The sequence below is a fragment of the Mchenga conophoros genome, linkage group LG23 (assembly GCF_057382185.1).
Source record: "Mchenga conophoros isolate Kocher_MC1m ecotype Shallow Benthic linkage group LG23, M_conophoros_male_GT1.1, whole genome shotgun sequence".
Taxonomy (NCBI): domain Eukaryota; kingdom Metazoa; phylum Chordata; class Actinopteri; order Cichliformes; family Cichlidae; genus Mchenga; species Mchenga conophoros.
This window is the reverse complement of record NC_140547.1, coordinates 5476297-5488801: the sequence shown is the minus strand read 5'-3', so window position 1 is coordinate 5488801 and position 12505 is coordinate 5476297. Positions and strand designations below refer to the sequence as shown.

Below are 12505 nucleotides of genomic sequence, written 5' to 3'. Positions count from 1 at the left end.
TGTGACATAAATGAAGGAGAAAAAATGTTTGGGGTTTTTTTTTTTTTTTTTTTTTTTGGTCAATCATTTTTGTCATGACATCACTTTGAATAGTTGAGCCAATATTATATTTACTGTCAGATTATGATAGATATAGATATATCTAGATGTGTGTGGATGGATAGATAGCAGTGAGCTTGAACTCTGGGTCAAAGATTCAAGTTGCAGTTATTTATATTGCCTATCACCTTAAATCTTCACTCAAAGACAAGTATCTTTGACAGTGTGTATATATAGATGCATTATACACAAAAAATGTTCATTTAATATGTTGGCATTACATTACATTTGGCTTAATGCTTACATATGTGTAAAAAGAAAATGTATGAGCTGTGAAAACTGTTTCTGATAAAATGAAGAGTAGACTGATATGAAATATTCCTTTATTGGGTGAGAAAATCAGACCTTGTCATAACTGCTTTAAGTCACACAGAATAGATATCAGAGCCTTAAACAGGCTGACTTCTGCTAAATGGCAAAACTGAGCAGAAAGTATACAAACACATAACATCCTTATAGAATATGATGTAACACTATAGATCAACTTACCTCAGAATGTATAAACAATTACAGCAATATGATGCAACAAACACAGCAGTTCTACTAATCCAAAATACTCAAAGCTTCATAGAACTGAAACAAACATTTATTTTGAGGTCCATTCTGCTGCTGATACATACTTTAGGTTTCTGAATATTAAACATGTTGCTGCCTTTCATAGTGTGTAACAGAAAACACTGGAATGATAAAATTATTTGAACATTACCTAATAAGACTGATTCAGGACAGACAATGAGTTATTTTAAACTTTCCTAGCAGTCCTTCACAAACAGGGAACAGTCTGTCTATTCTCTCCATCTGTCAGCTACTGCTGGCTCTTCCTCCTCCTCTTCCTCACACACTGCTGAGTTTGTCCTGGTGGATCATCAGGCGTGCAAAGCAGTCGGTCCTCACTCTGGACACTTGCACTTGGAAATCAAATGTGTGATAAGCTGCAGGATTCAAACATAAGTTTAACTTATAAATACATGTTCATACTTTTATTCCACAATCAGAGAGAAAGAAACAGAGAGAGTGCAGGACAGACAGACAGGTGACAGTCTCAGGTGTATACACTGCTACAAAATAGCACAAGAGAAGGAGGATTTAGTGTCTGTGTTATTACGAGTGCTAAACAAGAGTTCCCAGATTGTACAGTGGACACATGTGTGACTCCTGTGATTAAAGCATCTTTCTTTCTTTCAGCTTAACGAGTGAACCGTCAGCTCGTTCAAACACACGTTAAAGTCCGTTTGGCTCGACACCACCGAACAGAGACCGCGGTAAAGTGAGCCGTCATTTGTGAGCCGCGGTCAAGCCAGCCGCCTCTTATCCGCCGCATAAATTTCCTTGCGCTTTTACACCAGTCTTTACGGTAGCGCCTTTTCGCTTTATGTGCCGATTGAAAGCCTATACCCGCGCACACGTGCGCGCGCGCGCACACAAATTACAATGAAACAGCCCGATACAGTCAATACAATTATGGAAATGTCAGAAATTCATTAAAAATCATCCTGAGTAGTTGATGTCCAACTTTCAACACATCCCTCCTCCGGGAAACCTGCTGTACGTCTGGGCCAAGTTTCAGCCAGATTTACTGTAATATTCTTCAGAAATTGCAGGGAACTTATGTTCAGTTCAAGAAAGGCTGAAAGACGACCACCACTGAACAAGACACACAAGCTGAAACGTCAAGACTGGGCCAAGAAATATCTCAAGACTGGTTTTTCTAAGGTTTTATGGACTGATGAAATGAGAGTGAGTCTTGATGGGCCAGATGGATGGGCCCGTGGCTGGATTGGTAAAGGGCAGAGAGCTCCAGTCCGACTCAGACGCCAGCAAGGTAGAGGTGGAGTACTGGTTTGGGCTGGTATCATCAAAGATGAGCTTGTGGGGCCTTTTCGGGTTGAGGATGGAGTCAAGCTCAACTCCCAGTCCTACTGCCAGTTCCTGGAAGACACCTTCTTCAAGCAGTGGTACAGGAAGAAGTCTGCATCCTTCAAGAAAAACATGATTTTCATGCAGGACAATGCTCCATCACACGCGTCCAAGTACTCCACAGCGTGGCTGGCAAGAAAGGGTATAAAAGAAGAAAAACTAATGACATGGCCACCTTGTTCACCTGATCTGAACCCCATTGAGAACCTGTGGTCCATCATCAAATGTGAGATTTACAAGGAGGGAAAACAGTACACCTCTCTGAACAGTGTCTGGGAGGCTGTGGTTGCTGTTGCACGCAATGTTGATGGTGAACAGATCAAAACACTGACAGAATCCATGGATGGCAGGCTTTTGAGTGTCCTTGCAAAGAAAGGTGGCTATATTGGTCGCTGATTTGTTGTTGTTTTGTTTTTGAATGTCAGAAATGTATATTTGTGAATGTGGAGATGTTATATTGGTTTCACTGGTAAAAATAAATAATTGAAATGGGTATATATTTGTTTTTTGTTAAGTTGCCTAATAATTATGCACCGTAATAGTCACCTGCACACACAGATATCCCCCTAAAATAGCTAAAACTAAAAACAAACTAAAAACTACTTCCAAAAACATTCAGCTTTGATATTAATGAGTTTTTTGGGTTCATTGAGAACATGGTTGTTGTTCAATAATAAAATTATTCCTCAAAAATACAACTTGCCTAATAATTCTGCACTCCCTGTAGGTCTGTTGACAGAGCTCTGTACAGGTCTGCTCGAGCTGACCTGAAAAGGGGTCCCACCTGTCCAGCAACAACACATGGCATGGAATAACAGACATCATAAACCACAGAGGCAGAACTGTGAAAACAGAAAACCTGAGTGTGCAGCTAGCAGAGGAAATAAACAGCTTCTTCGCCCACTTTGAAACACCACAACAGCAGCATTCATCTGCCTCAGCCCTGCTCCCATCCTCATCCTCACCTGGTTCCTGCACCGCTCCATTCACTGTAACGGAGCACAATGTCAGATGTGTGTTCCTAGCAGTGAACCCCAGGAAGGCGGCCGGTCCAGACGGAATACGTGGTAAAGTGCTAAGACCATGTACCCACCAGCTCACCCCCATCTCCACCAGAAGCTTCAACCTCTCACTGGATGAAGCAGCCATCCCATCCTGTCTAAAATCAGCCACAATCATCCCAGTACCAACGAAGTCTCCCATCACCAGCCTGAACTATTATTGCCCTGTGGCCCTCACACCGGTAATCATGAAATGCTTTGAGAGACTAGTCCTTCAGCACACCAAGGATTACCTCCCCCCAGAATTCGACCCCCACCAGTTTGCATACCGTGCAAACAGATTCACAGAAGATGCCATCACCCTCCACTCGGTGCTGAGTCACCTAGAACAGCGGCAGAGCTACGCCAGAATGCTCTTTGTGGACTACAGCTCACCCTTCCACCACTCGCCCATTGAGAGCCTACTAACTTACTGCATCACAGTATGGTACAGCAGCTGCACTAAGGTGGATAGAGCCACCCTCCCAGCATGTTTGCAATGAGTAGGAGATGCTCTGTATCTCACTGTACAACTGTATAGTGACAAAGGTATTCGATTCTTTTCTAAAAATTGCTATAAACAGAGGAACCCAAACTGATGAAAAGTGGCAAATATTTTTTTTCAAACGACTATTTTTAGTGGATTTTTGATATAGAAGCAGAATGACAGAATGTTAAAAGAAGTTACTTTTAGTCATTCTAAGCTGGGCATTGCGTTCTCTGGCTGTTCAAAGCCATGGAACTTTAGACTTTCCAAGCAAATAATGATGGCCATACTGATGTTCTTTTCAGTACATTTTACTTTATGTTCATTTTTATTTTTATGATGTTTCTATTTTTACATAATTCCTCCCACATAGCAAAATTGGTATGGCCTGGATCTGTCCTACACAATGTGCTTACACATGGCCTGCGTACCGCAAAGAATGACGGCCCTATGGTGGCCCAGATCTGGTTTACCAGAGGTGGCCCACACATGAGCCAGCACAAGGCCAGTTGCAGACACACTGCTGGCCCTGTGCTGGCCCAGAACAGTTTCAGCTCTGGCCCCAGATGTCAGCCTAATGTGTACCTTAGCCATGTAAGCCATGTAATAACAACATGTGCTGGAACATAATAGTGCAAAAGTAACATGACGAAACTCTGTTCAGACAGTGAATGGACTGATTCTTATACAGCACTTTTTTACTCACCCATATTACTCAAAGTGCTCTATACAACATGTCACATTCACCCAATCAGGCCAAATGTGGCATGCCATCACATAAACAGTGCCATCTTACCATGCCAGAAGTCAGCCAGCAGTGCCGGCTTGACACCAGATCCAGGCAAGACCCGTCTGCTATGTGGGATGACTTGTTCTTTCGGCACTTTAGTTGTGGATTATGTTTGGGCTGTGTCTCTTGCCCTTTCAGTATTGTTTTCTTGTGCTTCTAAGTGTCCCTTTGTTTCTTTTTAGGTTATGTAGTATGGGTTAGAGATATTTTGTATGTTGTTTTTGTTTAATAAATCCGCCTTTTGGATTATTCCCTGATGTGCCTGAGTTCTGTTATTTAGTGTCACTTTGAAAGGACACACATCCAGCATTGACATATAATTGTTCTTTCAATTTTTGATAAAGATTACAGTGAATTGAGATGTAACTTGGCCCAGAGGTACGGTAGTACGCCCAGAGTAAGAAAGTGTTGAAAGTTGGACCTCAACTATTATGGATGATTTTTAATGAATTTTTGAAAATTGACATAATTCTATTGTATTGACTGTATTGAATTGAATATAAGTTTCCATTAATTTCTGAGGAATTCTACAGTAAATCTGGATGAAACTTGGCACACAGGTACAGTAGGTGTCCCAGAGGAGGGATGTGTTGAAAGTTGGACATCAACTACTCAGGATGACTTTTAATGAATTTTTGAAATAAACATAATTGTAGTGTTTTGACTGTATTGCACTGAATATGAGTTTACTGTGATTTCTGAGTAATATTACAGTAAATCTGGGTAAAACCTGCCCCAGAGGTAAAGTAGGTGTCCGAGAAGAGGATTGTGTTGAAAGCTTGGCATCAACTTTTAAGAATGATTTTTAATGAATTTTTGAATATGCAACCAGACTGTCACGATGGCTGTATTGGGCTGTTCCATTGTAATTTGTGCGCGCGCGCGCGTGTGCGCGAGTCTAGGCTTTCAATCAGGATATAAAGCGAAAAGGCGCTACCGTAAAGACTGGTGTAAAAGCGCAAGGAAATTTATGCGGCGGATAGGAGGCGGCTGGCTTGACCGCGGCTCACAAATGACGGCTCACTTTACCGCGGTGAACAGAGGCAGCAATATAACATAGCTAACATTAACAGTGCAGTGAATCCTGCTTGTGCTGTGATATTCAGGACTGCAAACCGAGCAGCATCACTGACTTTCAGCTTGTTGTGTTTGTGGATATATGACTGACTTTAATTATCCATAGAATCATCACATTCTCTGTAAGATTAAGGCCGACTATTGAACGGCGTATATTTCAAAGTAAAGGCTTTAAAACCAAGTTAACGCTGAAAGTACAAACATCACTAATGTCACATAACTTTGCCGACATGTGGCCAACAGTAATGTTTTTCACTATTAAACATTCGCACATAAATAAGTGACATGATATTGAGTACTTACTTTTGACAGTTCACTCTTCGGCCGCTCCCTTCTGCCGTATTTTGCGGTAAAATTATCCACACCCACCGCCGCGCTATGAGTTGAGGGATATATGGGACCACGAAGCGTGCACCGGACCACGCTTGATATTTGGGGAAATCGACGGCGCATTTGGAGTACACTTCGGATTGGGACAGCCGCTGTCGCGTCGCTGTGATGTAATAGGTCTCAAAATGCGTACTTCGAGCGTGCGGTCTCTTAATTGGGACACTAGGATTTAGTACAAAAAAGATAAGCTAGTAGCAAATATGATGGGGTTTTTTTCTAAATCTTCACACTGTTCGTGGGTGCCTTGGCCCTAGATTGTGCCTTTATCCACAAGGTGGAGTCATTTCACCATTAAAAACCCCACAACTTGGGAAGGCTGCCAGAAACCAAAGCAACAGGCAGACGCTGCTGCCAGACTCCGAGAAAGTCTAGATAGAATTGAGCTGATACTGGGTCAACTGAGCATGGCAGCATGGGATACTCGCTGATGATTCCTTTTGATGTAAAACTGCTCAGGCCATCACTGCATATTAAAAGTTTTTTTTTAAAATCATCATAGTTTTCCATTCACACAAGTTTGAGTTATTCTAAAAATGTATTTGTGCGTTATTTAATTCGTTAGTAAGAATTCACTTTTAAAATCGCATTCACTGACTTTTTGTGTCCAGGTCTGACAAAACTGTTTTCTTCTGTGCGCACATTTTCTTCAGTAGGCTGAAAGCTACCTGTAGGTGGTTGAAGCCCCAGGGTAAAGCTGTTATCTCTCTCCCTCTCTCTACCACACACAAACACAATAACAACAGCCAGGTTGCAGCCATAGCAACGCCACCGGTACGCCGTTAAGTGATGTGAATGGAAAGCAGACGGAGGCTTTGAAGTCCACACTCCTTCCTCTGCCGCCGCCCAGTCTCGCCCGGTTTAAGGTACGGAAGTGTCTGTTTGCCTGTAATGGACGAGGCGGAGGACAGCGAGGAGGAGCCCAAATTCCAGAAGGCTCGACCCTTTCAAATAGCCAGCTCGGCTGGATGCGAGGATCATGGGAGTAGCAGGGGGACCAATATGAAGAAATTCTCGCCAGGAGGCGGAGCCGTCTCTCCTGTGCGAAAAAACTCCAACAACAATGAGCTCTTCCTCTTGCGAGGCGAGGACTCCACACCTTTTACTCCCAGCGGCAGCTGTGCATTTGCTCTGTTGTGCCAGAGGGATGCTGCTGGCGGCACAGAGTCAGACCACAGGAGTGCAGGGGACACAGTGTCTGAGGCGGGCGTGATAGGAGAGGGGGGCATCGGTATGATATGCAATAAAAACGGAGACTGTAGAAGAGACCCGGCCAGTTCAGGCAGTCTTTCTTCTCTCATCTCAAGACAGGAGAAGCAGGCAGATGGAGTAGTAGCAGCTGAAGACGATAAGGAGCTGGCTGCGAGCATGGACGGCTCTGTCACTTCAGCAGGGTCCCTGACACAGGGGCCTGGGGCCGAGGTCAAGACGACGGCAGCAACGGAGAAAAAGGACTCCAGAGTTTCCTTCTCCAACCCCCCGAGTAGTAAAGGACTGGCTCAGCAGCCAAGAAGTTCTGTCACGTTCAGCAAAGCAGAGGACGGCTCTCAGATAGTGCCGGATGATGGAGAGTCCAAGGGGAATCAGACATACATGCAGCGGCAGTTTAGTGCCATGCTTCAGCCTGGAGTTAATAAATTCTCCCTGCGCATGTTTGGCAGCCAGAAGGCAGTGGAGAAAGAACAAGAACGCGTAAAGTCAGCGGGTAATTGGATTATCCACCCATACAGCGACTTCAGGTATGGGTCAAATTGTGTTAGGTCAGTGAAAGTGTTGCTGTAAAGAAGCTAAAGGGGTGTTTTTGAATGTTGCCCAGCGCCCATTCTTTACGTCAAACAACATTATATGTGAAGATTGTGGGAATATGAACATAAGTATGCTATTTTTAAACATTCAATGGTTATCTGGGGGAAAAAGTTGAACCTTACCCTATCATAAACAGAGCTATTTCTCTATTCCTGAAGCACCGAATGATGACATATGGGAGATTTTGTGTTTACACAAAAGCTCCATATTCCAGAGGTGTCACAAAGTTGACTCTAAATGTGTCTTAAAGTGTGCTTGGTTTCAGCACCGAGGACAGCTCCTCTAATAAAATGTGGGGAAACCAGGTTTCTTGTCTTTCTTATTTGAGTACCATCAAATATGTAAAGCCTGCTGTTTATTAACAATACATGGCTTGATTGTGTTAACTTACGGACAAAGCTCAACAGCAGGATGCGCATAACAAGAGTTCAAGTCATGACTCAGCAGCCGCTTCCATTAGTTCCTCTAATATAAGTAGCCACAGTGTCTTCCTCTTATCCTGCAACACTAACAAACATCGTTCATAATTAATCTGCCAGTTAATAATAGGTAAGTTGAGTAAAGTTATATAAAAATACTTACACAATTTTCTTACTTTAATAAACAGAGGAATATTCATAGATGCCTCGCATGGTCAGTTCACCAGCTGAATTATCTTTAAAACACAGGTTCTCATAATTCAGCACCTAATGCTGTGGCGTGACTGGCTATTGTGTGAATGTTTGTTCAAACCAATAAATGTCACATTAACTAACTACTGGAAATAGGTGATGGTGCACAACACCACAGCCGTGAAGGCTGCTTTATTGATTTGGGCTCTGGTTGTTGTTTGTACTTGACTTGTTTGGAGGGTATTCTGCTGTTTTTGCTTTAGTTGTCTTTTCTTTGCATGGTTGTGGTTAATGGGGTAAAGTGAAGGAACTATCAGGCATTTCATAAAATTTGAAAGATTTATCAGTTTGGATTGGGTTAGTTTTCTGAGTGTGTTCAGCCTGTGAGAGTGCATTGCTTCATGACACAGAGAGGGCCGGAAATATGCTTACCCCGTATCATAAATCAAGCAGAATCAGCTTCTTTCCTGATATGTGATATCCATAACATGTAGCAACACTGTCAATGTCTGGACATCAGATTTTAGACATGGTTTCTCTTCTCATATGCATAGCATCAGATTTTTCTCCTTTATTACTTTATTATTACATCTTTTTCTCTATCAGATTTCAGAGTTGTACACATGGCCCTATACTGCCCTTTGTTTGCGTGTGTTGGGATTAAACAAGCGCCTTTAATCATCTTCTACTCTTTTGTCCTGACAGGTTCTACTGGGACTTCACCATGTTAATGTTCATGGTTGGCAACCTGATCATCATCCCTGTAGGCATCACCTTCTTTAAAGATGAGACCACCACACCCTGGATCATCTTCAATGTGGTCTCTGACACCTTCTTCCTCATGGACCTAGTACTCAACTTTAGGACTGGTATCGTGTTCGAGGACAACACCGAGATCATCCTCGACCCCAAGAAGATCAAGAAGAAGTACCTGAAGAGCTGGTTTGTGGTGGACTTCGTCTCCTCCATACCTGTGGATTATATCTTCCTCATCGTGGAGAAGGGGATTGACTCAGAGGTGTACAAAACTGCCCGGGCACTCCGCATTGTCCGCTTCACGAAGATCCTCAGTCTGCTGCGTCTGCTGAGGCTGTCTAGACTCATCCGTTACATCCATCAGTGGGAGGAGGTATGCTGAGTTACAGCATTTCTATACGAACAGGAAAGTTTTGTTCAGTATTGAAGTTTAGCTTGGATAAATACTGGATAAAGTAAGTATATGGGACCAGATGGGGTTCTAATGCACAGTTTATGTAACACTTTTATATAAACAGATAATACTGAAAGGAAACACATAACTTCCACACTGAACATCTCTATTTTAGATTTTTACTCCGTGGTTCTCAAACTTTGTAAGGCTAGGGGTCGCTCACAGGGAATCCACTTTTACAAGGACTATCTCATGATCCTGAAATAGATCAAGCATATGCTGACTACCATTTGGTCCTACCTACTTTTTAAACTGTTCAAATAAACCCTTAATCAATACTAAATACTTGATGCATGTGATGTGTCACATCTTGGGTTTCTACTGGTCCAAACATAATGTAGGTCAGTCTGTTTTTCATATCATTTTCTCATCATATGCATCCCCTGTGGTATAAGGTCTTTTTTTGTTACTGAAATCTTACAGAGGAAGACTTTTTTCCCAAAAGCATCAAAAGAAAATATTAAGTTTTTAACTTCTTCATACAATTATGTATGTTTTTTAATGAACTACTACTACTGCATAGCTTTAATGTCTAAAAAAAACTCATTAGCATCACGTTTGCTACACCTGACAGACACTACAGCTGCATTGATTATTGCTGTAATGCAGAAGTTAGTCAATTATGATCAGATGATCTGCTTACTATTACCCCTCCACTTTCAAATGTGCTAATTAATAATGAGAAACTAATCTAACTGGGCTCTAATTAAGAATTGTGCAGCAGTTTCCAGTGCAGTGGCTTGTTCTGTCAGTATAAGTCATTCTAGTATCACAGGAGAAGGCACAAAAAATTAGGTGTAGAGTTTTCTACTGCAGCAAGCCAAGATGAGTGGATTATAGGTCATCTTACTTGATCATCACATTGTTGATGCATTTAAAACTGTATGAAAGAAAAAAAACTTTCCACATAGTAAAAAATGTTTTGTTGCAGCATTTCAACCAATTAAGGCATCAAACAGCTGCAACCACATGCTGAAAGACTTGCTAATGCAAACCCCCTTGCATCTCTAATTGCATCAGGAAATAATGTTCTAGAGAAAAGTGCATTATCATCCATCATATGGCCCCATTTTACATAAACACAGCATTCCACAGCTTGGACTGTGTGTGTGCTTCTTTGTGCTTCCTTATTTGGCCTAAACAAGCATCTTCCAATCAAATGAGTGTCCCCTCACTCTGAAAATAACCACTGCTCTTCTGATTACACAGTGGTAATTTGGGTTTGACGAAAACCCTAATTACTCATTCAAACACAGACGCGTACACACACACAGAAACACACACACGCGAGTGCTCCTTTGCTTCAACTTGGCCCTGCCCTGATCCTCTTAGTTCAGCTGAGCTCTGCTCTGCTCTGCCTGATCCAAACGGGGGGAACTGTTTGCCTCTTCTGCCCAGCTCAGCTCAGCTCAGCTTAAGTCCGCTCGCTGCAGCACTGTTTCCTAAAAGCTTGTCTTAGTATTGTGATGATTTCACCATATAGATCTATTGAAGGCCAGTACAGAGGTGAGGTGAGCACTGGGTAACAGTCGTGCTAAAAAACCATTTATGTGGAATGATCTCAGAATAAATCGCTTATGCATCTATGTTGGTGATACAGAAGCAGAGAAAAACAATTTGCTGAAGCAGGAAGCTTGCGTTGATGCCTTTTTCATGAGCTCGACAATGATGGGGAATGGACAAGAGCAAATGCACAAGCGTCAGGGATGGAAGGATAAAAAGGTTCATATCCGTCATACGCACTAGTTTTACTCTAAAAGCATTTTAGCAGTCTGACAGAAAGAAGCAGCAAATAGTTTATCTGTGTTTTTCAGGCTGTGACTTGTAGTCACAGTACTATGCTTTGACCCAGATTGTGGTGTGACAGTGACACATGGCCAGGTGCTGTTCTGGTGTTGGGGGGAACATTAGTCCTAGCTCATTAATCATAATGGGAACGCTTTCTAATCACAGGGCAGGGCCTCACAGCATGTTTCCCTTTCTGCGTCTTCTAAATGACCCAAGGCCATTAGCCAATACAGGATATACACAAAATGTGCAAAGAAAGTAGTTTCTTTTGTTGATTTTGATTTAATTACACATGGACCCAAAGCAGGCCTGGGGAAGGGATCAAAACTAAATTACTGTAAAGAGAAAAAATGAATATATATCAAAAGAGTGAAACAACCAGGTGCTGATGACATTTTAGAACTGGATAAGGAAAATGTGATGTGCAGCATACAGCTGAAATGCTACATATTTCTGAGGAAATTGTTTTGTACATTTTATAAATTACATTTAGGAGGAATTTAAATAAACTTTGATACAATTGCCATTATCCATCCAAACACAAAAGTCCAAGAGCTATTTAAACTAGGATCATGCACATTAACAACTGGGGTATAACATGTGTCAGTTTTCCATATTCATGTGACTTGTATGTTTAGGACAGCAGGGCCTCTGAGGTGTAGAGATGTGTGACAGCATGCCCTGACCCTGCTGCTCCCAAACTGTAAATTCTAAACAGAAGCGGCTCCTTCATGTCATCACACGCACACACACATACACACACAAACACACACAAAGGCCTAGTTCACATTTAAGATGAATTTCTCAAGATCTAATCCCCACATACTTGTAAACCTACCCATACACAAACACACACAAAAACACACACGAACCACGATAATTTGGCCTGGCAGATAGCCAGCCAAGCCATAGTGAGTGGTGTTTACAAGGCTGTGACCACATCACCAGCTCCACGCAAATTAGCCTTCTTACCTGGAGTGAGCTTCTTAAGAAACAGCAGCGAGAGCCTGGCCTGGGCTGCTGATCAAAGCTTCATCAGCATCTAATGAGGTTTTATCATGAATGCACATTGCATGCCCTGTGGTCTCACACCTGGTTATAATGGAGAACCTCAGCCTGGGAATGCGAAGCACGTTTTTTGCTGTTTATAAGTTACTAAAAAACTGGTCAAAATTATACCACCTGTTATCATAGTTCATTAAATTGTTCAAATTTTATATAACAATAAATTTAGTTGTTAACAGACACGTTACCTATAAATAAACTGAGATATCAAATCCTAAAGTTCTTCCT

The 12505-nt window shown here is 42.0% G+C and overlaps 1 protein-coding gene and 1 long non-coding RNA gene across 2 annotated transcripts in view; one reads left to right on the top strand and one right to left on the bottom strand.

Moving 5' to 3' along the window:
* Window positions 1-408: 408 nt before the first annotated feature.
* Window positions 409-5771, bottom strand: LOC146546482 (uncharacterized). Its single transcript, XR_014890623.1, has 2 exons — window positions 5714-5771; window positions 409-1031 (listed from the first exon to the last, which is right to left on the bottom strand). It is a non-coding gene; the product is annotated as an uncharacterized LOC146546482 (long non-coding RNA).
* Window positions 5772-6589: 818 nt separating this feature from the next.
* hcn2b (hyperpolarization activated cyclic nucleotide-gated potassium channel 2b) overlaps window positions 6590-12505 on the top strand; it is a 39641-nt gene continuing 33725 nt past the window's right edge. Inside the window, exons 1-2 of the mRNA XM_085264890.1 lie at window positions 6590-7536; window positions 8920-9343. Of these exons, the coding sequence (XP_085121016.1) occupies window positions 6689-7536; window positions 8920-9343 (1272 nt within the window). The 5' untranslated portion in view covers window positions 6590-6688. The remainder of the gene's footprint in view (window positions 7537-8919; window positions 9344-12505) is intronic.